Source organism: Manis javanica, chromosome 17 (genome assembly GCF_040802235.1).
Source record: "Manis javanica isolate MJ-LG chromosome 17, MJ_LKY, whole genome shotgun sequence".
In the NCBI taxonomy this organism is placed as follows: domain Eukaryota; kingdom Metazoa; phylum Chordata; class Mammalia; order Pholidota; family Manidae; genus Manis; species Manis javanica.
Window position 1 is genome coordinate 15,040,029 of NC_133172.1, and position 23,235 is coordinate 15,063,263.

At 54.9% G+C, this 23,235-nt stretch overlaps 3 protein-coding genes across 10 annotated transcripts; 1 reads left to right on the forward strand and 2 right to left on the reverse strand.

The window, feature by feature from the left end:
* Window positions 1-305: 305 nt before the first annotated feature.
* Window positions 306-11,003, reverse strand: SPRED3 (sprouty related EVH1 domain containing 3). Of its 4 annotated transcripts, none has more exons than XM_037021613.2 (6): window positions 10,349-11,003; window positions 8,238-8,325; window positions 6,819-6,987; window positions 6,648-6,724; window positions 4,474-4,620; window positions 306-3,741 (listed from the first exon to the last, which is right to left on the reverse strand). In XM_037021613.2, the coding sequence occupies exons 2-6, from the start codon at window positions 8,319-8,321 to the stop codon at window positions 3,076-3,078; spliced, it is 1,143 nt and encodes a 380-aa protein (XP_036877508.2). In that variant the 5' UTR covers window positions 8,322-8,325; window positions 10,349-11,003; the 3' UTR covers window positions 306-3,075. The 4 variants fall into 4 exon arrangements, with proteins under 4 accessions (XP_036877508.2, XP_036877507.2, XP_073082760.1 ...); XM_037021612.2 differs by having other exon boundaries at window positions 8,145-8,325; XM_073226659.1 differs by having other exon boundaries at window positions 10,345-11,003.
* Window positions 11,004-11,074: 71 nt separating this feature from the next.
* GGN (gametogenetin) lies at window positions 11,075-15,494 on the forward strand. Of its 5 annotated transcripts, none has more exons than XM_073226656.1 (4): window positions 11,279-11,409; window positions 12,198-12,321; window positions 12,425-14,048; window positions 14,938-15,494. In XM_073226656.1, the coding sequence occupies exons 3-4, from the start codon at window positions 12,883-12,885 to the stop codon at window positions 15,053-15,055; spliced, it is 1,284 nt and encodes a 427-aa protein (XP_073082757.1). In that variant the 5' UTR covers window positions 11,279-11,409; window positions 12,198-12,321; window positions 12,425-12,882; the 3' UTR covers window positions 15,056-15,494. The 5 variants fall into 5 exon arrangements, with proteins under 5 accessions (XP_073082755.1, XP_073082757.1, XP_073082758.1 ...); XM_073226657.1 differs by having other exon boundaries at window positions 12,440-14,048; XM_073226654.1 differs by lacking the exon at window positions 11,279-11,409 and adding an exon at window positions 11,075-11,193 and having other exon boundaries at window positions 12,198-14,048.
* Window positions 15,495-15,640: 146 nt separating this feature from the next.
* PSMD8 (proteasome 26S subunit, non-ATPase 8) lies at window positions 15,641-22,227 on the reverse strand. The gene is made up of 7 exons (XM_017646697.3): window positions 21,850-22,227; window positions 20,753-20,825; window positions 20,534-20,636; window positions 19,222-19,387; window positions 18,112-18,212; window positions 16,914-17,025; window positions 15,641-16,187 (listed from the first exon to the last, which is right to left on the reverse strand). Exons 1-7 carry the CDS (start codon window positions 22,210-22,212, stop codon window positions 16,050-16,052), a joined length of 1,056 nt encoding a protein of 351 aa, XP_017502186.3. The 5' UTR covers window positions 22,213-22,227; the 3' UTR covers window positions 15,641-16,049.
* Window positions 22,228-23,235: the final 1,008 nt, after the last annotated feature.

A 23,235-nucleotide genomic window follows, 5' to 3' on the forward strand; every position in this document is an offset into this window, starting at 1 on the left:
CTTTAAAAGATCATTTCTAACATGTCATTTATTATCTCCTTCACTATGAAGTTTCATAAACCCCTTGTGAGGAAGGATTTTTTCTGTTCTGTCCACTGCTCTATCCCCAGTGCCCAGAAAAGGGTTTGGCATATATAACGGATGTTCAATAAACATACTTGTTGAGTGACTGAATGTATAAAACTCAGTTGGAGGGCCTGTTTGGGGACAACAGGATGTGAAGGAGAAAGACATTGGATAGGAAATTGGTGGTTCAAGGTGAGTGGATGGGGCGCATCAATGTAAATACAGAACACAGGCTGAGACTTTGTCACAGACGTTTTTTGGAGCGAATATCTCATGCCCCTCCCCCGATGACAAGGCTGGGTCTTTGACCCCTTCCTCCACCACCACTTCAGCCTGCACTGACGATAATAATACTGAAGTCACAGACTGGCTTGGAATCAAAATCAGGAAGATAAACGTTGGAGTGCGTTCCCCAGGTCTGGGGGCCAAGCATCCAATCTGAGGGGCAAGCAGCTGGGAAACTGGGCCTGGAGGCTCCAGGATCTGAGGTCTTCCTGGCTCCCAGGGTCAGCCCTCCATGCACCCCTGCTTTGGGGGTGATGAAGAGTAATCATGGATCAGAGGTGGGTGTCAGCAGGGAACAGGACTGGGAGACCTGGGAGAGGTGGTGCTGGGGGGTGGGGGCTGGGGGACACCTTTCCCCAGCCCCCATCACTTGATCCGCAGATCCCACAGCACCTTACAGCACTCTGGTCCCCTGTCCCACCCCTCCCCAAAACGAGGTAGGTAAAGAATGGAGCTTCCTCCCACCCACGAGGGGAGGGAGGAGACTGAGGCACAGAGAGGGGGATGGGGACCCAGGCTGTCCCAGCCCCCAGTCCCTCCGCTCTCAGCTCTGGTGGGTCTGACAGTGATGAGAGCTGGGCAGAGTGGGGATAGGAGGGACACCCCCCTTTTCTCTCACCCATTCCAGGTCTGGTTGGGAGAGCTGAATCTCACAGGTTCCGGATGTAGTAAATAGTTAATAATTTAAAGGAAGTGACAGAAGGCTCTACCCCTTTGATCCCCTTGACCTATCCCCTGAACCCCCTACAAGGCATCAAAGTCTGGGCAATGAAGAAAGATAAGTGCATATCTCCAGATACAGGGGACCAGATGCGAGTCCCAAGCCCATACAATATTGAGATTGTCTTGCTCCAAGACCTTGATCTCCCTTCAGGCCATCAGATCTAAGGTACCCTGGAAGTCCCATTCCACTCAGGAAAAGGAGATAGTGGCATCCCCCTTCCCCAGAAAAGAGGTCTAAAAGAGGCTTTCAAATTTTCTGAAGCAATCCCAACTCTAAGATGGGAGCGAAGGGGTTAACAGAAGGCAGAATGTTAAAAAGCATGGACCAGGGCTAATGCTCAAGGCTGGGTTTGGGGCTGAGTCTGCAAGGCCTGGAATTGTGTGAGAGAGACAGATACACACACACACACATGGACACCTTCCTCTGAGGGCACAGTGTGACCAGCACAATGCGATGTGAATTTCAGCCGTGCTCGCCACCTTGCCTGTGCACCGTCACTTAGCACATGGCCTGCACAATCGTCTATGGCAATGCTTGGGACCTAGCGATGGGAGGGGAGGAGCTCTCAGACGGCCCTGGAATCTAGGAACAGGAGCTCCAAGTGGTGGGGTTTTTCTCCTAAAAGAGTAGTTCTGTGGGATGCTGGGGGCTTGGGCTGGAGTCCCTGGGATTAGAATTTCAGAGTCTTGGAATTTAAGGGTCTCAAGAGCCTACGTATGGCAGGATTCAAGGGGCAGCAGATCTCAGGGAATATCAGGCTAGAGAGGTTTAAATTTTTAAAAATCTAGGATCTGAAGTTGCTAGGTCCTGGGGTACCTCAGATATGTCTCTGGCATGGAGCGACCAAAATCCTGGGTCAAGGACAATCCCAATGTTGTGTAGGCTTGAGCTCTGAATTTGGGGGGTCAGTGGCACCTTGGGGTCTTGGATCCAGTGCTCCTAAAGCACCTTGGAGTCACTCATGGGATGGGGGCTGAGGGGTCAGAGGTGTGGGTTGCCATGAACACCTCATCTCCCTGGAGCTGGGCTCCCCAGTCTTTAGGGATCTGTGGGTACAAAGAAGTCAAAGATTCCAGGACCTTCTGAGATTTGAAATTCAAGTACAAAGGGGATTGGATGAGGACAGAGGACTTGGGACCAGTGTCTGGGACCCTGAGGTGTTGGTGGCTTTAGTCCTACATCTGAGGATACTAGACACCTCAGAGAGTCCTACGTTTGAGATCCAAAGCTCCTGGGAAGACTAGTTTGGGGTGGGTGGACCTACAGACGTCTTTGATTCCCGGCTCCCAGAGCATCTTGGAGTCTGACATCTGAATTTTGGAATAGAGATGGGGGTGGGGGCTTTGAGATGAGTCTCCCAAGTCATTTTGGTCAGAGAACATCTGTTTGAGCATATCCAAGGACTCAGGGTATCTTAAGAGGGTTTGGTATCTCAGGGGTCCTGGGGCAAAAAGAACATCTCAAATACGGGTACCCCAGATTTTAGATGAGCATTCAAGGACCATTTGCGTGATTCTGGATCCTGTGGTCTCAAGATCCGGGAGTAATTGAATAGGGGGAGGGTCAGGAATTAACTCCTAATTCTGGGGCTGTAATCTGACAGTTCATGGTACCAGGCATGACTAGGTGTGGGATGGCTATTTGATGGCGGGGGGGGGGGGGTGTTCCAGGGCCCTGCCACTCTCAGGTGGTCCGTGTGCTCTCCAGCCTGCCTGATGTGCAGAGTCTGGGTCTCTCCAGTTTAGGTTGGGGTGGGGTGGGATCAAGAGGTGTGACAAGGACGCCAGAACTCAGGATGCCTGGGACCTCTTGGACAGACATCCCAGTGAAGATGCATCTGGGATCTCAGTCCTAGGTTTGGGGTCCAGGTTCTCTCAATCCAAACTCAAGCTCCAAGTTCCAGATGTGCCTAGGTTTGGGTTTTGGGTCCAAAAGGAGTCCGGGTCCTGGACCCTCAATGTTGGGTCCTCGGTCCGGCTACCGGACCCACCAGACCGTCTTCACCGCGCTGCCTCCTCGTGGCGACCCCCGCAGCCCGCACAACCACATCGCGCTGCGACCCAGTGGCATGCGCGCAGGGGCGCGTAGCAGCAGAGGCAGGGTACTGCCAGGGAGAGCGCGGCCAGTGCGGCCCAGCGCGCGGCAGGGCGCGGGTGGCCCGGCTCGCAGGCGCACGGGTCCGAGAAGTCGCCCTCGGCGTCCGACAGGCAGTGGTAGAGCAAGCTCTCGGCGCACCACAGGCAGCTGAGCCGGCGCACCAGCAGGCGACCCGGGTCCGGCGCCTCTGCGCAGCGGCCGCCACGCCCGTCAGCGCGGCGGCGGAAGAGCGCGCGGCAGTGGACGCAGCGCGCCGCCTCCTCCGCCTCCGGGGACGTCTTGGCCGGCGCAGGTGCCAGGCCGGGGCCCGGGGGTGGGCGAGCCGGGGGTTCTGGGGGCGCAGCCTCGGTGAGAGGGGCGGGCAGTGCGGCGGGGGTACCCAGGGCTGCACCTCTCAAAGCGCCGGTCTTGGCGAAGCGCACGACGCAGGTGGACAGGGCGAGGGGCGCGGGCGGCCCGGCGCGCCGGTAATCCTCATAGCCTCGGCCGCCCCATCCCGGTGCCCCTGCCCCGGCCAGGGGCTCTGAGGGCTCCGGAATCCCCGTGAACTGTAGGAGTGGAGGGTAGCTCTGCGGGACGAAGGGACAGGAGAACAGTTTTAGCGGGGTCTGTGAACCCCCGCACCCCACCACCATCTGTCCCAGTCTCAGAAGATCCAAAAATCCAAAGACCCAGCCACCAGGCCACATTCATCGTAGGGAACCCGTCCGGGGATCCTGAGTGTCTGGGTCTGGCACTCAGACTTCCAGGACCCCAGCCCACTCTTCTCTCAGGGACAGAGTTAATCTAGGGACAGACCCAAGAATCCAGGCACCAAACGCACAACCTAAGGACCCAGTGGTCCAGGCTCCCAGTCCTGTCCTTTCGCAAGGTCCGGGAGTCCCAGCACGCTGGCCCCTCTACTCTCAGATCTAGCCGTCTCCTCAGGACGCAGGAGTCCGGGCTGTCCCCAGTAACATTTTATCCCCGGGGATACCGAGCCCCGCCTGGTGAACCGTCTAAAAAACATCCTTCCAAAGGTACCAGCAACCCCCTAGAATGCCGGCAGAATTAATTGTCCAAGTCATCCCCCGAACCCGTCTGAATTCAGAACTTTCCAAAATCTCCAAGGCCACAGGAGACACGGGAAGCCCTCGCCCAACCCTCCGATGACCCCCAAATTAATACAGGCCACCAATCTCTTAGGATCTGACAGTGGTTTCTTGCCATCTGGGGCCTCAGTTCTCTATCACTTCGGGACTCTAGCGTCTGCCCCATTTCACCGGGAGCCCCAGACTTCCGCTGGGGGTGGGAATTCGCACCTGAGCGGAGGAGCGGCGGCGCTGGTGGGGCGTGGCCGGCCCGAAGCCAGAAGCTGACTCCACGGTGATGATAGTGGCCGCCGCGGTGGCGGTGGGAGGTGTCTCCTGGTGGCTGTGACTGGAGGAGGACTCGCTGTCCACGTGGGACTGGAGGAGATTGGCGCCCTCAGAGCCGGGACCCCCAGCACAGCCGACGCCCTCACATAGACACCCCCCTCCCATTGCGATCAAGGGCTCTATGGCAAGACTGGCTTGGGTTCAAACCCTGGCTCTGCTACTGACTGGTTGAGTGACCTCTGGCAAGTGAGCTTATCCCTTTGAGCCTCAGTTTCCTCCTCTGTAAAATGGGGATCATAGTAGTGTCTATTCATAAAGATGTGTTTAGGACCCACAATAAAGGGCATAACACACACCTCAAGTACAATAAGAGCTAGAAATGGTTATTGTTATTATTAATTGACCGCCTCTTATTTGCTCACCTCACCAACTTACAGAACATCAAATCATCCTCCCTTCTCAGAAACCCATCTCTGTTGGCCCGTCAGCCACCTTCCTGCCTTATTCCCAGCACCACACCTTTGTTGGGCCAGTTTTATGTAGCTGGAATTCGTTCCTTCCCAACCAAACCAAGCTCTGTCTATTACAAGTTGAAACATCACTTCTCATACCCTTGATTTCCTTTCTGTAAATAGGGGATCACCACTACCTCATCCATTTACTATCTTCAATAAACATTCATTGAGCACCCACGACATAGCAGGCTCGCCAAGGCCATTGTGAGGATGTGAGATGCAGCACAGGAAGCACAGCATCTTTTCAGAGTAAGTGCTCAATAAGTGGGAACTGCCTGTGTGGGTTTTGTAGACCCACCTGTGTCTCCATCACCCTTATGATTTCCACTTTCCTGCCCAAGGAACCCGTTTGGTCCATCCAAGCATTCTCAGTAACTCCCACTGTTCCCAGCAAGTGCCAAATCACATCGGACATTATGTGCATTTATTCATTCAATAAATTTATTCAACATATATTTACTGAACACTTACTGTATACCAGGCACTGTTTTAGGCACTGGAGATACAGCAAGAAAGCAATAAAAGTCCTTGCCCTCCTGGTGTTGACAGTCTAGCATGGGAGATAGACAGGAAACAAATAGATAAGAAAGCTGGCTATTGGGAAAGAAAAATAGGGAAACTATTTTAGAAAATGAGAAAAAAATTAGAACAGGATAAAGAGCATTGGGAGATTGCAGTTTTAAACAAGTCATTCAGGGAAGGTCTCAGTGAGAAGAAAATCAAGGAATGAGCCATCTAAAAGTTTGGGGAAGTATTCCAAGACAGAAGGAACAGCCAGTGCAAAGGCCCTGAGACTGGAAAATGCCTGTTGGTTGGAGTAATAGTGGGGAGGCCATGTGGCTGGAGTATAGCAGGCAAAAGGGACAATAATAGGGAGTCAGATGGTCCAGGGTAATTTATGCCACTCTAAGGGCTTTGTCCTTCACCCTGAGTGAGATGGAGCCCTGGGAGGGTTCTGAGTGGGGGAAGGCCATAATTTGACTGAGATGTCAAAAGGGTCCCTCTGGCCATATGTGGTGAATAGACAAGAGGGATAGGAGGGGGGCAGTTGATAATGAAAAGCTGGTGAGATAGTCCAGTTGGGATATGAAGTTGGACAGAACTAGGTTGTAGGCAGATTCTGATCCATTTTGAAAATGGAGCCAATTTGCTGATAGATTAGATGAAGGGCATAAAACAGGAGAGGAGTCAAGGGTGACTCAAGGTTTGCACCCGGAGTAACCAGAAGGATGGACTCATTAACTTGTTCATCCATTTACTTTTAATATCATTCATTTTACAGTTTATCTATTTTCTTAATTTAATTTTCTGCCTTTCTGCACTAGAGTAGAAGCCCCAAGAGGAAAGGTACTTTGTTTTGTTCACTGATGTAGCCCCAGTGCCTAAAATTCTACTTATTGAAGATGCTCAATAAATACCCTTGAATGAATGATAGAACAGAAAAACTAGAATAACTGAGACTGAATGACACTAACAGTTTGGGCCCAAATTTGGATCCCCAGCATGTGGCATGGTGCCTGGAACACAGTAGGTGCTCATGAATATTTGCAGGATGGAGATAAACCCTGGCCCTCCCAGCAGAGCTGTGTCCTGGAGACTCACCGTCAGAGGGCAAGGAGTCTCTGCAGTGTCCTGGGAAGGGGAGGAGGAGGTGGAGGAGGAGGAGGGGGTAAGGGAGCCTGAGGGAGGAAGAGAGGCAGACAGTGAATTCCCTGAGCCCCAGCTTCTTCCACCCTTCCACCCCAGCCCCCAGTGCCCACTGGCACCACTCACCTCGACCCAGTGCTGCCAGTGCAGCCAGCAGGCTCTTCTGGAACTCATCAGCCTCTGCAGGACTCTGAAATGTTAGCCCAAACTTGCAGTCACCCAGGCTCCAGTGATGGAAGATGGGGTTCACCTTGTTGTAAACCAAGCCCGGCCTCAAGGTACACTCCAAGGTGGTCTGAGGAGGCAGGAGGGGACCAGGTCAGATACCCACTTCCAGCCATGACTGTGACTTCCTCTCACCCCTGAGCCTCTCTGCATGTCCCAGCATCCCACAAACCTCCTTGCTCAATCCTAGGTGTTCCCCATCACCCTGATCAACACCCCACACTGCTTCCCAATTTTATTGAGCACACCTCTGATATTCCAAAATCTCCCCCAAATCCATTGATCCCTGAATTACCCTAATACCACCCATAAAGCCCAAAAGAAATCCCAAATCTTATTGAATATCTCAAAAATTTAGTTAACCCTCTTCTGGTGACCCAATACCCCTCTTTCTGACTCAACAATACTTCCCAGACATTACTAAACATCTTAAAGTATTACTGTTAATCTCCTTCTGATGCCAATAATCTCCCAAAATGCTACCCCCTCCCAAATTCTTATCAAACCCCCACAGGATTCCCCTCAGATGTTTGTCAACACCTTGGGTATTCCTGCCTATCCTTGCCCAACATCTATATCCCTTCACACCATCTCAGATCCCCTCCATTGTTCCTGCCAACCCCTGCTCTGAAATACAGCTCTTCCCTCAAGGCTTTTCAAGCAATCCAAATCTCTCTACTCCATCCCCAGAGGAAACTTCAGCATTATCCTTCAAAATCATGCCCAATTGCCCAGAATATTCCTGCTGAACCCACATAGGATTGTAAACCCTATGGGCACTTCCAGATGGTCCCCCATCAAATGCCTCCATATACTTAGGGCAGACAGGGGCCAGTGGTGCAGGCCTCCTGGTGAGTATCTCTGAGCAAGATGGAGCCTCAGGAGGGTTCCCAGCAGAGGAGGAATATGACCTGAGTCAGGTGTTAGCAGGGCCCCTGTGGAACAGACTGAGGTTGGGGGAGGGAGCTGGAGTAGGGCAAGGAGTCCAGTGAGGAGGCTATTGTGACAGTCCAGCAGGTGATGGCAGTGGACAAGGACCTGCTTAATACCCGAAATATTCCCCAAACTCCCAACTCTTATCCATAGGACAGATATTCACTTTCACTCTCCATCCCACACCTGCACTTGATTCTGGGCTGGGACAGGACTCAACTCGCCTCTGCTCTCCCAGCCCATTCCCCTACTTCCCCGTGCCCCACCCCACCCCCACGCCCCAGGGTGGCTCACTTTCTGGTCCCGGAGGCGCTCCCCGTGGATGACGTAGTGCCCCTGGCGGGCCCCCCCCTCGGGCCTGGCCCCTCGGACCCGACATACGCTCACCTGGCTGAGGCCCCCGCCCCCCACAGGCAGCCAGCCCCCACTGGAGTCATCTCGGGCCATCACCACAGCTCGGACCTGAACCATGTACCTGGAGGGAGTGAGGAGACAGGGGCAACACAGTCAGAGAGCTGAAATCTTGCTCTCCCAGTCCCTGTTCCCCCAACCCTCATTACCTCTCTTCATCTCACATCTGGACCCACTGCACCCTCAGCCACCCAATCTCACCTTCCCTTTCATAACCACATTCTCCCCCATGCCCACCTCCTCCCTCATGCCCACTGTCTTCCCAATGTCCACCTTCCCCCCATTTGCATCTCCTCCCCCATACACACCTTCTTGCCCACAGGCACCTTCTCGCCTATGTCCATCTTCCCCCATGCTCACCTTCTCCCCATACCCACCTCCTCCCCCATGCCCTCCTTTCCCCCCATATGCACCTTTCCCCCATATGCATCATCTCCCCACGCCCACCTTCTCCCCCTGTGCCCTCCTTTCCCCACCATGTGTGCCTTCTCTCCATACCCACCTTCTCCCCATGCCCACCTCCTTCCTGGTGCCCATTTCTCCCTAATAACCACCTTCTTCCCAATGCCTTCCTTTCCGCCATGAGCACCTTCTCTCCCACACCCATCTTCTCTCTCTGCCTGCCTCCTCCCCATAGCCCACCTTCTCCCCAATACCCATCTTCTCCCCATGCCCACCTCCTTGCCGATGCCTACCTCTTCCCCCATGCCCACCTCCCCATACCACCTTCTCCCCCATGCCCATCTTCTCCCTCATGCCCACTTTCTTCCAACATGACGTCTTTCCTTCTCATGCCATCTCTTTTCTCCCCTGCCTACCTTCTTCTCCATATCTACCTTTTCCCTCTAGAACCACCTTCATCCCTTTCCCCAAATTTGTCATCCTCAGCCCCCACAGCCTTGGTTTTCCACTTCCCTTTCCCCTGCTGCTCATCCCCTATCAACCCTGTCTCCTTTTCCTTCCTCAGCAGAGCCCCACAGCCCCACCCATCCTTCCCCCTCACAGCTGGGTGCCTGCGCATATGTATTTTCTTAGAGTCCTTCAACTCAGCTCCAGATCCCCCTATACTGCCTCCACACCCTGCCGCCCAGGCCACTGGCTGGGTGAGAAACCCAGGCTCTCTTCCCCCCACTCCTTCCCGGATTTATGAATGAGACCGGATGCAAAGCTCACTGAGTCACCCAGCAACGGAGATGGGCAGGGAGCAAGGAGAGAACCAGAAATGGCCAGAGAGGCCGAAAGGGAGATGGAGGCAGAGGAAGCCAGAAACGGGCGACCGAGACACATTCAGAGAGCATTTCATTCACAAAAACCAAGTCTGTTCCCTCTGGCCCTAGCTGAAGGAAGGCAAAAGGGGAAGATTCGGGGGTAGAGGTAATTGATCCCACCTCCACCCCCTCCCCGCCCCAGCATCCTTCAGAACCATTTTACCCTGCCCCCCCAGCTCAGGGGACGTAGCCCTCCGCCCAGTAATTGAGATCGGCGTCCAGCCCCTCACTACCACTTAGAGCAGGGACCCTGGCATCTCAAGCTTAGGGACCCAGACAATGAGCTCTAGCCCCTTCCCCCACCTGCAGCATGCCAATTTTCCCCGCCCTTCGGAAGGTTAAGGGGCGGCCGCAGAGCCCCCAGCCCCCTTTTCTCAATGGGATGGGATTTTGTGAATGAGCAGTCACGTGACGCTGCTTCCTTTGTCCGCCCGCCTCCCCCGACAACAGGTGAAGCAGAGAAAGAGGGCAGGGGTCCCCCCAGGGCCTAGCTGGGATGGGACGCCAGAATTTCTGGGTGCCCCACGCTCCCCACACATTTGTTTCCCGGAAAGAGTGGTCCCCAGAGCTCCTCAATGGTGGGGGTCCAATATGGAATTTTATGAATGGGGCGTCCTAGGAGGAAGTCGGGGCCCCCCAAATGGAGACTGGTACCCCAAATGGCTGCCGCGCAGTTTAGGGTCCCCCACTCTCTTGTCCTTCCAGCCAGGGTCTGGGGGGCGCCCCGTTGGGCAGGAGGTTGCAGTGCGGTCCTGACCGCCCCCTCAGCGGGACGGGCGGTCTGTCAGCCCCCGCCCCCTCGCCCCCCTTGGCACCTGCCTGGGAGGCTCCGGCCGGGCTCCGAGCGGCGGCGACGTGGCCTCCTCCTCCTCCTGTTCGCTCCGGCTCCCTCGCAGGCTCCGGCGGCGCTAGAGACGGGCACCGGGAGCCGGGGCGAGGGGGGAGGGAGGAGGAACCTCGAAGATGGGTGGGGGTAAGGGGGTGGTTCGGTGGGAGGGGGTAAGCGCGAGGCGGGCGTACTTGCTCGCTGGGTCCTAGAGCCCGGCACTGGCAGCAGGAAACAGCCCCCCAGCCCCTATTTTCTCAGGATCCAGAGAAGACCCTCTACTTTCCCACCTCTCCGCGCTTTTGGTCCCTAAGGATGTGGGGATGGGGTCCGGGACATGGCCTGGTCTCAGGGTTCTAAAGAGGAGAGGGTCTACTCCTTGGATTCTAAATGGGAGAGGTTCAGAGGCAGGCGGGGTTCGAGATGGGGTGGGGCGAGAAGGGAGCTTTGCAAGGGGGTGGGGTCGGAGGGCCTAGGGCTGAGAGCGTGAGGACGCCGAAGACTTGAACAGGCTCGTACGTCATGGAAGGGGCGGGTCCATTGTGGAGGGGCCTTCTGGGCGGGCCCGACAAAGAAGAAGGTCTTGGGAAGAGACGATGCGGGGTCCTAAGAAGGCGGAGTTTAGAAATAACTTGCATCAGGGGCGGGCGCTTGAGAGCTCCAAAGGGAGGGGCTACGTAGCAGGTTCACAATGGGCGGGGCTTGGGGAAAACTGGCTGGGAGGGGAGGGGCTTTGTAAAGGGAGGAGCTAAGGAGAACGTTCTATTGGGTTGAGACCTAGGACTACAAGGCCTAGGGGCGGGAAGAGGACCTCGGAGTATTCCAAAGAGAGATCAAGGTTCGTGAGGAGCTGGACTCAAGCCGGCCATCAGAAGAGCAGGGCCTCGAGTCCGGGGGCGGGGCCTAGGTCTCGGAGTCCGCCCTCGCTGTCTCGCCCGCTTGCCCTCACCCGCTTCACCCCCGTTCTTTTCAGTTATTTTCTGCTACGGCCGTTCCCCTCTCTGCCCTGGGCCCAGGGGGTCACGGTCTGAACCTGGGTCGGCTGGAGGAGTCGGTGAGCGAGAACCTCTGAGCAAAGGCGGAGCCAGGACGGAGCTTGGGGAAGGGGTGCGGCCTGAGTGCCTAGGTCTGCGGGTAGACCAGGCTCGGGTAACGAGTTTAGGAGTGAGGCCTGAGCATCTGCCACTCCCTGGGACGAGGGTGGGACCTAATGATCGACAGAGAGAGAAGGGGATCCGACGGGTAGAGGTGAAGACTGAGGGGTTAGCTTGACAAGAACGCCTGGTATTTGTTAGGCGGAGGCGGGGCCAGACGGGAGTTAGGGAGATGATGAGCCCCGATTCCCAGACAATCGGGGACAGGACAAAAGAGAGGAGGTAGCGCATGGGCCTCTGCAGGTGGGTTGGAGTGCTGAGAGAGAGGCTTGAACTCCTTGTAGGCCTTGTAGACTACTTAGCCCAACCATAATGAATTATGTGGCCTGAGTGAATGATAGGAAGGCAGGAAACACCTGTATCTTGGAGCCTGAAGAGCTTGAAGCTGGGGGACGTGTCCAAAGTATAAGGATGTGATCTGAAGGACCAGCCAGGGAGACAGGAACCAAAAGTTAGTACACTAAGAGGACTGGGCCTAAGTGTCCATGAACAGCAGCTGTTTTGGTCCATGGGGAGGAAGACGTGAGCATGAAGTCAGGGAACAGAAATGCCGCTAGAAACTAGGGCCTGAGTGGATCTTGGAGGACAGGAGGAGGTCTGGTTTGGACGGGTAGGACCAAGTACAGCCAGCCTCATGGGGTCCCCACAGCCCTAGCCGACTGACTGCTGTAAGTTTTTCTCACTACAGTCCCAGACCTCCGTCAGAAATGGGGAATGTGCAATCGGAGCCCTCCGCGGGCAGGGGCTCCCCAAAACAGTGGGCTTCGGACCGCTCCTCCGAAACTCTCCGGACATCCCCGGTGGAGCCCGAGGTGACTCCCTCTTCCCCAGCCATGCGCCTGGCTCGAGGGCTGGGCGTCTGGTTCCCTGGCAGCTCCGCTGAGCCCCAGGCCTCACCCTCGCCCCTGACCTTAGAACTGCCCTCACCAGTGACGCCCCCTTCAGAGGCGGCGGCGGCGGCTGCAGTCTCCACACCATCCACATCCCCCGTGGGGCCCCTTCTGCCCGCGCCGTCTCAGAGGCGAAAACCCACTGGCATTCGGGTGCCCCGGATCTGCAGTCTGCTGGAGGCGAGCCACCGAAGACAAGGCGACCCTCCGAGCCTCCGCCAGCTGCTGCCACCACCCCGTCAACTAACCGAAGAGGATCTCAACCGTGCCCCAAGGGCCCCATCCCCAACTCCGCCGCCCCTGGAGCCGCGGGAGCAGCCGCCACCGCCACCTTCTGACCGGCAGCCCCCGAACCTCAGAACCACTCCTGCTCTGGCCACACCCACCGCAACCCCTGCAGAAAACCAGGCCCGGCAGAGCAGCGACGGCCTGACGGTTGACGGAGCCCGCCGAGAGCCGCCTCCTCAACCGGGAGAGGGCGAAATGGCCCGGCCCTCAGCCTCTGAGTCCGGCCAGAGCCTGCTGTGTAAAGTCACCTTCAAGTCAGGGCCCCTTTCACCTGCTGCGGCAGCGTCGTCCAGCTCCTTAGCAGCCAAAGCCTCCCTCGGGGGCAGCAGAGGCGGTGGACTCTTCGCAGCCGCCTCGGGCTCCATCTCTTACGCTGAGGTCCTGAAGCAGGAGCCCCTAGCTCCTGGGGCCGCTCGCCCCTCGGGAGAGGTCCCTCGGGGGGCTAGGGAAGCAAAGGGCAGTGACGGAGACGGCGAGGGCTGTTCTGGACCACCCTCAGCGCCTGCATCTCATGCCCAGACCTTTCCACCACCACCCTACACCATCTTCCCAGGCTCCAAGCCCAAATTTGACTGGATGAGCCCTCCGCATGGCCCCGAAGGCCACTTCCGCTTCAAAGGAGCAGGCGGAGGCCTCAGGGCTCCCCGGAGGCGCGCTGCCGCGCTCTCACGGCCCTGGGGCACCCCGCTGGCTACGCCAGGGCAAATGCAACTTTATCCCCGGCCCAGGAACCCTGCACCCCCCCTGCTGGTGCCGCCTAAGTTCATCTTCCCGGCGCCCACCAGTGGCAAGCCTGTGAACCCCAGGCCCCCAGGCCCGCAGGAGTTAGCGCCGCCGCCGCCGCCGCCCACACCGCAGCCACCGGTGTTCCAGCTCACGCCGCTGCCGGTAGTGCTCCCGGCCACCCCAGTCCCGGGCCACTTGGAGTCGGCCCCCGCTCCTGCTCCATTTCCCGCTCTGCCCCTTGCGGCCGACCAGATCCCCGCCCTCACCCTCGCCCTCGCCCCAGCTTTGACCCCGGCCCCGGCCCCAGCTCCAGCTCCCACCTTGGCGAAGCCGCAGCCGCCCGCTCTAACGCCCATCAAGGCCCGTACTCGCAGAAACAAGGGTCCCCGAGACGCCCGGGGCAAGACCCGTGAGGATGGTGCACCTGGAGATGGTCCTCGAGAACGGACGGCACCTACTGTCACTGACAGAGGAAGCAGAGGAGGTGGAGGAGGCGGGGCTTCTCTGGCCGCGACGGCTAACATCCGTACCACGCGCCACTGGCCGCCCTTTCAGGTGCTTAACTCTTGCCCCTGCAAGTGTTACTGCCGCCACCAGCCACACCATCGCCGCCTGCCATGCAACGTGTCTGCCTGGTGAGAGGAGGTCGGGAGAGTAGGGAGGGGAGGGCATACCCTTCCAAGTCCTAAACCCAACTTCCTGGATAGAGTCCCATGCAGCCCTTTCGCGTCCTTGACTCTCCCCTCGACTGCATCTCCAACTCAGCTGAGCTCCAATCCTTGAGAACCAAGGGGAGCCTTAGCACCACACTGACTTCTGACGGGAGATGGAACACCTTGGTCCAGCCCCTTGGTATCCAGACCTCTAAGCCTACCCCTTGGCCCTCTTGTTACTCTCTGGAGCCATCAGAGAAGTAAGTTGGTGCCAGCTGGCCTGACCCTATTCATGGCCTTAACCCTGTCCCTGATGGCACCCAAAGGGCCGATGTCCCAAGCTTTTCAGGTATGGCAGGAAAGGAGATGACTGTCTGCTGGAACCAAATGGGCATAAATGCAGGACTCTAAAGGAAGCACTTGGCCCAGTCCCAGACTCCTGACCCTTGAAACCTTTAGCAACTTATGCTGCTGGGATCCAAGGCTTTGACAGAGGGGAGACTGCCGCTCCAGTCTCTGTGCCAGAGGCTACTGCTGAGTCCTCAGGAACAAGTGCATCCTTCAGTCACCCCACCCCCACAGGATCTGGTCACTAGGGTCTCTCTGACCCTGGCTCCTGAGGAACCTCAATCACTGGGCAACCCTCTGCCTTGAACCCCTTGGGGCTTGGCAGGGGGTAGGGATGGGGCAGAATGGGGAAAAGAGTATCACCAACCCTCAGTTCCCTTTCTTACTGTTTATCAGTGCTGCCCTACCCTAGAGGCCGCAGGGATGTGCACACATGGTTCCTCACACCAGGGGGAAAGAGAACCTAGAAGGGATAGGGTTCTGGCCGCATAGCCAGGCCCTGCTGATTCTACCCTCCCCTTAGGCTGAGCACACCCACCAACCACCTGAGTGAGCCGCCCTGGGTCACCACCATCAAGCTTGCAGGTTCCCTGGTAGCAGGGCTGGAGCACTACGACTTGCAGGACACCCATTCCAACTGAGCGCAGTCTGTACCATGTCCTCCATCTTCCCCCTCCTTGACAATAAAATAAGCATCCAGATGCCTAGCTGCCCATCAATCACCTGATAAGGGTTGAAAGGGTGGGTTGAGGCAGTACAGAGGTTTCTATGAAGGTGCATCATCCTGCAGTTAAGGAGGCTGGACCCATTGCAGAGGTTCCATTCATCCAACATCCAAATTGACAGGCCCAGGGGTGAGATCATCTTGTTCCCCTTAATCCATCATCAACGCTGTTTCTGAGCATATCTGGTGCCAAGCTCAGGAGTTCAGCCCAGATCACTTTGGAAAGGAGTATTCATTCCAATTTTACAACTGAGGAAACTGATTCTGGAGGATGTTGAAAACCCCACATCCCACAAATGGCTCACCCAGATCTGGACTCTTTATAAATACCTTCTCAAGAACCTCAAGGCAGGAAACATGGCAGGGGAATAGTGCAGGAGGTCCTAAGTCACAGCACTGGCTCAGGAAGGTGGGAACCAGGGCAAGTCCATGCCAGGGCCCCCACCTTTCACTCCACGGAAGTCTCAAACTGGTAGCCCACAGACGGGTTCCATTTCACGTGTCATTTTAAAAAACTGGTTTAATTCATTGCAAACATTTAAAAAATTGTGACACTTCACCCTCTTTGCTGAAGAACTCTGGTGCCTCGGCTTGGCCTTCCTGTGTGTCCACAGTGGCTTCAACAGTCCCTCTCTCCCTAGGGCCTGTGCTCTCACAGGCCCCAGTGACACTGGGCCCCTACGGTGGATTTCTGTGTTTGAGACCTTGAGCAAAAGGCACAGGACAGAGGCTGACCCAGACAGAGCCCTGCACTTCCAAGTTCTTCAAACATAAGAATTTGTCTCCCCCCATTCCATCTGGGGAGACAAGGGCCTTGGAGAGTGACTATCAATCCACGTTTATTGGAGGAAACCCTGGACCTCAACTGCTATAAATAATGCAAGCCCTCCCCACCCCAGTGCCTGGCAGGCTCAGACGATCATCTCCAGCTGCCTCGCATACTCGATGACCTGTTTGGCCAACTCTGTGGAGGGGATGGTGGTATCTTCTGGCTTCTGTTGCTGGCTGGCAAAGCTGTAGTAGTTGTTGAGGCCCAGGACCCAGCCTCGCTGCAGGAAGGGAAGGGAGGAGACATGGGTGGGGTGGTCACGCAGGCTCCCTCCCACCCACTTACCCATGTGGGCCCAGGCTCACTTTCCTCACTAACCCCACTCCACCTACACAACTCTAGGCAAGTAACTTCACCTCTCTGAGCTTCAGTTCCTCCATCTTTGAGACAGAGACCCTAATCACACACCTCTCTGGGTCTGCTGTGAGGATTCAGTGAATCAACACCTCTAAAGCACTGAGAATAGCATTTGGCCCAGAGTAAACAATCACTAATCAGCTGTCATCATAATTCAAGTTCAATTTCACCTCCTCCAGTCTGGTCTTGACCCTCCTCAGTCATGAGGGTCACTATACCCAAGCATTAGCATCTCCAGGGGCACTGCTCCCACACAAATACCCCAGACCAAATGAAGCCGTCCTGTGGGGAAAAGATGCAACCTCCAAGGAATTCTGCTAAGGACAACAGCCAACATAGGCCAAGAGTTCACCTCCACCTGATGTCAGGTGCTGTGCGCGAAGTATCTCACACAGTAAATTCTAGCCCTGTTCTACAGGTAAGGAAACTGAAGCTCAGGGAAGTTTTGTGACTTGCCTGAGGTCACACTGCTAGATTTCAACAGGGGCAGTCTTGTTCCAGCCTCCCTCTTGGCCACCCCACACTGCTATTAGTGAGTGCATCCCATGGCCCTGCCTACACTCTAACCCCTTCCCTGCACCCCAGCCACCTTCTTAGCATAGTCTGTCATCTTTTTGGGTGTGTTGAAGAAGAGGATCCGGGTTGCCTCAGTGAAGAGGATTTTCTCATAGGCCTTCTCGATGCACCCAGCAATCTCATCCCTGGAGGAAGAAGAAGCTCCTATTAATGAGCACAGACAGTTTTCCAGACCCCATTCTCCCAAGCCTGACCTGTGTGAACTCTGACAGCTGGTACAGGTTTAACCCACCAAGGCTCAGAGGGACAGCAGCTTACCAGAGTTGCAAAATCTAGGCCACTGTAAGGTCCACATCTTGGATTCCCTGGCCCCAACTCTGAATCCCATCCCCAGCCTGGGATTCATCTGAGGGGATCTCCACACATAACCCACCCCACACAAGGGTGCGATACCCCATTTCTAGATCTGACGCCAAGGGGGTTCCTTGTACCTGTGTCAAGAAATACCATGATCAACAAAGAACTAGAAAAACAAGGCATCGAGTCACTGAAATGGGAGAAGGGATCAGCTCTGGGGAAGAAATGGAGACACGAAGAGGTCCATCTATTGATCTCTTAGGCCAAGTGGTAGGTTGTGGATGCCCATTGTATCATTCCTTGTTCATTCTGGAGAGCTGAAATTTTTTCTAATTGAAAATGTAAAATACCTTAAACCAGCTAAACTACCACTCCTCACGCCCACCATGTCTCTGGGCTTGGCTTTGCCACCCAAGGAATAAAAACCCATCTCAATCTGGTGCTTTGCCTGAGTAAACCAGCTCTGCCAGCACCTGGGCACCCTTTTATCCCTCAAAGGACTTGTAACTGTCATGTTCACCTGCCTATGTGATGTCACTTGTGCACAGAGCAACCCAAAGGACTGGTGGGACCTGACGTCCTTGTCTAAAGAGGAAACTGAGAGTTCCACAGCTTAGGTGAGGTCATGTGACTCCCGGGCTGACGCACTTCTAAGAGGTTCTTGTCTGCTGAGCACTGTCTGCGTGCCAAACCCATGCTCTGGATCGGACAGATCTGGACACATGTGAACGGCCCAGAGTGGGATGAGGGTTGTTTCCCAATCTCATGACCAGCTCCAACACAAAGGAAAGGAGAACTGATATGCCCAGCCTTCCCAGGTCACAAGTGGTCAGAATGGGATACAACCCAGGGCCGTTCTGACTTCAGAGACCAGCTCTTTCCGAACCCCACAGGGCGCAGGTGCCCCCACACACCTGATAGTGTCGAGCAGGATGTCAATGAAGAAAGTATAACTCTCAGCAGGGATGTTGCCTTTTGCCAGGAACACCTTGTTGTAGCTGCCCTCCATCAGGTACTGCAGGGGCCAGGATGGGGAAGAGGAGGTGAGGAGAGGCAGCAGGGGCTTACCTGCTGAGGCCTCACCATTGTCCCAGTGCCTCCATAATCCCTACTCTTCTAGAAAACCCTTGGCCATCATCACCCATCTCCCATGCAGACTGGGCACCTCTTCTTCCAAGAAGCCTTCCCTGCTTTTCTCTGTCTCTCCAGCCTGCCTTGGGCCGGTATCTAATTATCTCAACTATTCTCCAATCACCAGAGGATGGAGAGCTGGGTCTACACCAAGACTCATTCCTCCCCACCTTTGCCCAAGCTGTGCTGCCTACCCTAACTGTCCTCTTCCCATCCTCTCCCCACAGCAAAGTCCTGAAATGGGGGAAGGGATTAGGATTAGGTCCCTTGAGACCTCATCTCTAGAGCTGCCTCCTTAGTACTTAGGTACTAAGGCTCTTCCCTGACCCTGCTTACCTTGTTTTTCAAACTCCCTGCTGTCCCTCAGCCATACCAGGCACATTCCTGCCTTGGTACCCTTGGACTGGCTGTTCCCTCTACCTGGATCACTTTTCCCCCGGGTGTCCACACGGGTGGGTTCTTCACCCCTTTCAAGTCTTTCTCAAGTTTCACCTTTTCAGCAAGGCCTTCCTTGACCATCCTTATGAAAAAAATTCATCCCTGCCTCCGACTCTCCACACTCCTTCCTGCTTTCTTCTTCTCCCAAGCACTTAACATCTAACAGACTGTAGAGACTACTTAATCTTGTCATTGTTTGCTTCCTCACCTGAGTATCACACCCACAGGATCGGATATTTTTATCTGTTTTGGTCACTATACAGTCTGAAAATCAATCACAATGCCTGGCATACAGCCGGGGCTCAATATTTGTTGGACGAATGAGCAACTGAGTCCCAGGCTGAAATATGGGCGAACCCTGCTCAGTCCTCCTGGAAATCCTCCCTATTGTCTGTCTCTATACCATCCCCTTTCAGCCAGGCCCGTCCCTTCCCCTTCCCCTTCCCCAGCCTCACTTGCTCAAGCGACACAGGATGCTTGATGTATACGTTGGTCTGAATGTCCTTGGCAGGCAGCCGCTCCAACTCGGTATGGAACTCAGCCACCCGGTTCTGGGACAGCAGGAAGAGGAGGTTGAGGCCCAAGAGCTGGTGCATATAGGCCGATTCTGGGAGCTGCTCCCTGTAGCAGGGTGGGTGAACCAAGGTAAGGAGGGCTTAGATATCTACCACGCCTCTCACTCCAGGCACCAGGGATCCTGATGACTGCCCAATGCTGTGTCCTTGGAGAGGTATTGGGTCCTGGGTTTTCAGATTAAAGTGAAGCCAGAGAGGCACAAAGAAGTCACAGGTCATATGAGCCCAAGCAAATGACCTCACTTCAATAAAGTCACTCAGAGTCAGTTCCCCCAATTGTAAAATGGGTACACCATAGTATTCACTTCACAGAGGTGTGCTAAATGAATAAGGGTTAAGTGAAGTCAATGATTAAACCCAGGTAAAGTGATTAGAACACTACCAGACCCAAATAAATACTGGGTAAGTGATTAGCTATGATTATACTAAGAAGCATCACCCTTACTTTAAGGAGGAAACTGAAGCTTAGAGAGATAAAGTCATTTGCCCAAAACCACATAACAAAGAAGTGGTAAAATCAGCTTCAAACTCAGGTTCGTCTGACTTCTGATGTCATATTCTTAATCATTAACCCATGCAAGCACCACTGAGTTATAAAACCATCCAATTTTCTATTTGACACATATCCAGTGATCTCTGCTCTGGTGCTAGCCATGTGTGAGGCAGTATGGGGGTACACCAGTGGCCATGACCCCTCTGCCTTTCGGAGGCTCACATCCAGTGGGAGCCACAGGGCCAGGGTGGGGGGAGCACAGGCAGAGGGGTCAGGTCTGACACAGCCCACTGAGGCCACTGAAGCCTGAGGGCCATGGAGAGCCATGACAGGTTCCAAGCTGGGGATCAAGGCAGTCAAATTTTAGCATCACAAAAGATCCAACTAGCTGCCACTCTCCAATGCAAGGGGGCAAGGCTGGGGCCAAGGCAGATGAAAGGAGATGGTGGCTACACTGGGGAGTGGAAATACAGTGTGGAATGTAGAGGGGAGGGCAAAATTAGAGGCCAAAAGAGGCTGGACGGTACAATCCCAGTCTCAGGCCCTCTGGGGCAACCCTCTGACACTGCAGCCTCTGTGGACAGAGCCAGGCAAAGGCGGGGCTCCCAGGTGAAGGAGGATGACCTGAGTGGCTACAGCATCAGGAATAAAATCACATAACAACCCCCTCCCCAAATCAGGCACGGGGCCCATCCTCACTTGTAATCGAAGTAGTAGCATTTGAGCTGGGCCATGTAGCGTTCAAAGGAGGGGATGTCCTTGCGTAGGATGCTCCACTGGGCCCCAATCTCCAGTATGTCACCTGTGGGTGACAGGGCTGACTCTTAGGAGGTGACTGAGTCCCTCCCTGACCGCCACTGCTGCCATTCTTACCACAACTCCAGCCCATCCCGACCCCCCAGCCCCAGTGGGACTCACGGGCCAGAATGAGCTGCTGCTTGGTTAGCTTGGTCCCTGTGGTTGGCAGGAAGTTGAGCTCCAGCAGAACCAGCTGACAAGGAGGGCAGGGAAGAAAGGAAGGACAGAAAGGAGGTGGGACTTCAAGGCCAGGTGACTTACCTTTTCTAGATTTTGGTTTTCCCACCCAATAAATGGGGCTAACCACCATCCCTGACTCATAAGGTTGTTATGAGGATTAAGGTACTCAATCCTCATAAAGCACTCAGAACAGGGTCTGGACGCACTGTGAGTGCTCATTAAGATTACCTCATACTGTACAATTAACAGCCTCATTAGGCAAACAGGAGACACACTCCAAGCCTGACCCCACAGAATCGAGGGAGTGGGGCAACACGGCACCTTCCGTTCTTGGCAGACCTTCCCTACACTCCACTGGGCTGGGCCCAGCTACCCCCACCACCACCCCGATCTACACCAGGGAGGGAGAGGAGCCAACCAGCCCGCATAGTCCAGCCCACACATCATTTCTTATTTGACAGCCTCCTCGCAACCCGGTCTAGCCCACAGTATTTGTGCTGTTTCAAACACGTGATCTGAAGCTCCCTGAGTCCCATTCTGCTCCTGTACTACAAGAATTTTTTTTTTCTAGGTTCAGTCCTGCCCTCACAACTTGGCTGGCTCTCCTCTCCTCACAGGTGCGTCCCTAAGCCCTAGGTCTCTCAAACCCTAACTTGGTGTGGTCTTCAACCACACACCCCATCCTCTCGGCCTGTCTTTCATCACCCTATCCAGTCTTCCTTCCCCACTGGGTCTCGTGTAGAACCCACCAGAAAAACTCCGACACCCCCACCTTGCCACTCCAACCAACTATGCCTCCAAGCACCAAAATTTTAACCTCTTAACACGGTTGTGCCAGAACCACGCTTCCATCATCACCCTCCCACCCTTTGAGGCTGCATTTGGTCCATTCCAGGCCCCTCTCGCTTCTTCGCCCCTCTAAGCCCGCACTTTGTTCCGAATCCTTCAGCCTACTGGATCCCCAGGCCGCCCGGTCCCGTGGCAAGGCGGTCTCGGCTCGATCCCGACCCGTCGCAGAGCTCCCCGCCCACCCCTACCTTGAGACGGCCCAGCTCTTCCCCGCACTTGCTAAGATTGGGACTTTTACGGTTCCACTCGCCCTTGAGTTGCTCGTACATGCCGGCCGCGGCCTGCAGGACTGCGCCCGAGGGCGCCGCAGGCCCCGAGCTCGAGGCACCCGCCGCCCCGTTCACCGCCGCGGCCGCCATCTTCCGTGACGCCGCAGACCGCCTGCCCGACTGACGGCAGCGGCGCCTACAGGCGCACGCCCGGCGGAAGTGGGCCCGGGAGGTGGAGCCCAGGGCCGGGGGCGGGGCTGCGCCTGCCTGCCTCCGCCTGCCGCGGTTAGAGCTCAGTCTCCCTCTGGGAGGTGCCCTCGGAGGCCGGCCCTTAACGAACATGTCGGTCGGAGCTCCGCCTCTGCTGTCGCGCAAGATGGTGACCGGAAGTTGCCTCCTGCCCCAAATGAACGTGGTAACAGTCGCAACGCCTCCCCACCTCCCATAATAAATATGGCTGCCCCGGCTTCAATCTGGGCGTTCGGGACGCTACGTTTCTGTCTTGGAGATTCTGTCTTGCACAGCAGCTTCTATAAGCCAAGGGGTGGAAGTGGTGCAGCCATTTGGACAAGTGTGTTATTCTTCCATGTTGTAGACAGGCTTTGAGAGGCCAGGTAACCTGGCCGGAGACGAACAGCTGACTCTCTAGTCTCTCAGCGATCCTTCCACATTTTCTCCGAGTTTACACAAACACGTTACAAATTTACCAAAATCATCTAGTCTTATGGCTTCAAATGCCACGTATATGCGGAGGATTCCCAATTTTTTTTTAGTCCCTACTTCTGATCCCGCCATGTACATCACTCCTTGTCTACTGAACATTCCAACTTTTTCTCAAACCCAACCCTCTGTTTCCGTCATTTAGAATGCCAACTCCTTGAGAGCTGGGATATTTATCGATTTTCTTTACTGCTCTATTCCCCTGCACGTGGTGGACTATCGATAAATATGTGTTGAATGAGTCAATGAATGACTATGTAAAAAGATGTCTTTTGAAAGTTTATAACAAAAACCGATCAAACTACACATATTTTTCCAAACACAATGTACTTTTTAGCAGTACAGTAAAGACATTGCTGGAGATGAATGGGTGTATTTCTGACACTTTTTAAAAATACTGGCAGCATAATATTCCACTGTATGAATACACCAAATTCAGTTAATGATTTGCATGTTGATAACTGGGTTATTTTTGTTTATTTGCCACTGCTAACAGTGCTACAATAAGGATCCTTAAATGCAGTTCCTTGAATACAGTGAAGATTTCTAAGGGCTAGGTCTTAGGAAGTTAAGAATACTGAATCAAGATAGGCATATTTTTTGCTTATGTAGTCATCATGATTGCTTTCCAAAGTTGTAGCAGTT

Coding starts and splice junctions, on each gene's coding strand:
- SPRED3 (XM_037021612.2), bottom strand. CDS start 8,321: ATGGTTCAGGTCCGAGCTGTGGTGATGGCCCGAGATGACTCCAGTGGG. Junction 6,725..6,818: donor ACTGGCAGCACTGGGTCGAG/GTGAGTGGTGCC, acceptor TTCCTCCCTCAG/GCTCCCTTACCCCCTCCTCC. Junction 4,621..6,647: donor AGACTCCTTGCCCTCTGACG/GTGAGTCTCCAG, acceptor AATCTCCTCCAG/TCCCACGTGGACAGCGAGTC.
- GGN (XM_073226654.1), top strand. CDS start 12,217: ATGGGGAATGTGCAATCGGAGCCCTCCGCGGGCAGGGGCTCCCCAAAA. Junction 14,049..14,937: donor CCATGCAACGTGTCTGCCTG/GTGAGAGGAGGT, acceptor CCCTCCCCTTAG/GCTGAGCACACCCACCAACC.
- PSMD8 (XM_017646697.3), bottom strand. CDS start 22,212: ATGTTCGTTAAGGGCCGGCCTCCGAGGGCACCTCCCAGAGGGAGACTG. Junction 20,637..20,752: donor GCAGCAGCTCATTCTGGCCC/GTGAGTCCCACT, acceptor TGTCACCCACAG/GTGACATACTGGAGATTGGG. Junction 19,388..20,533: donor TGCTACTACTTCGATTACAA/GTGAGGATGGGC, acceptor ACCCTGCTACAG/GGAGCAGCTCCCAGAATCGG.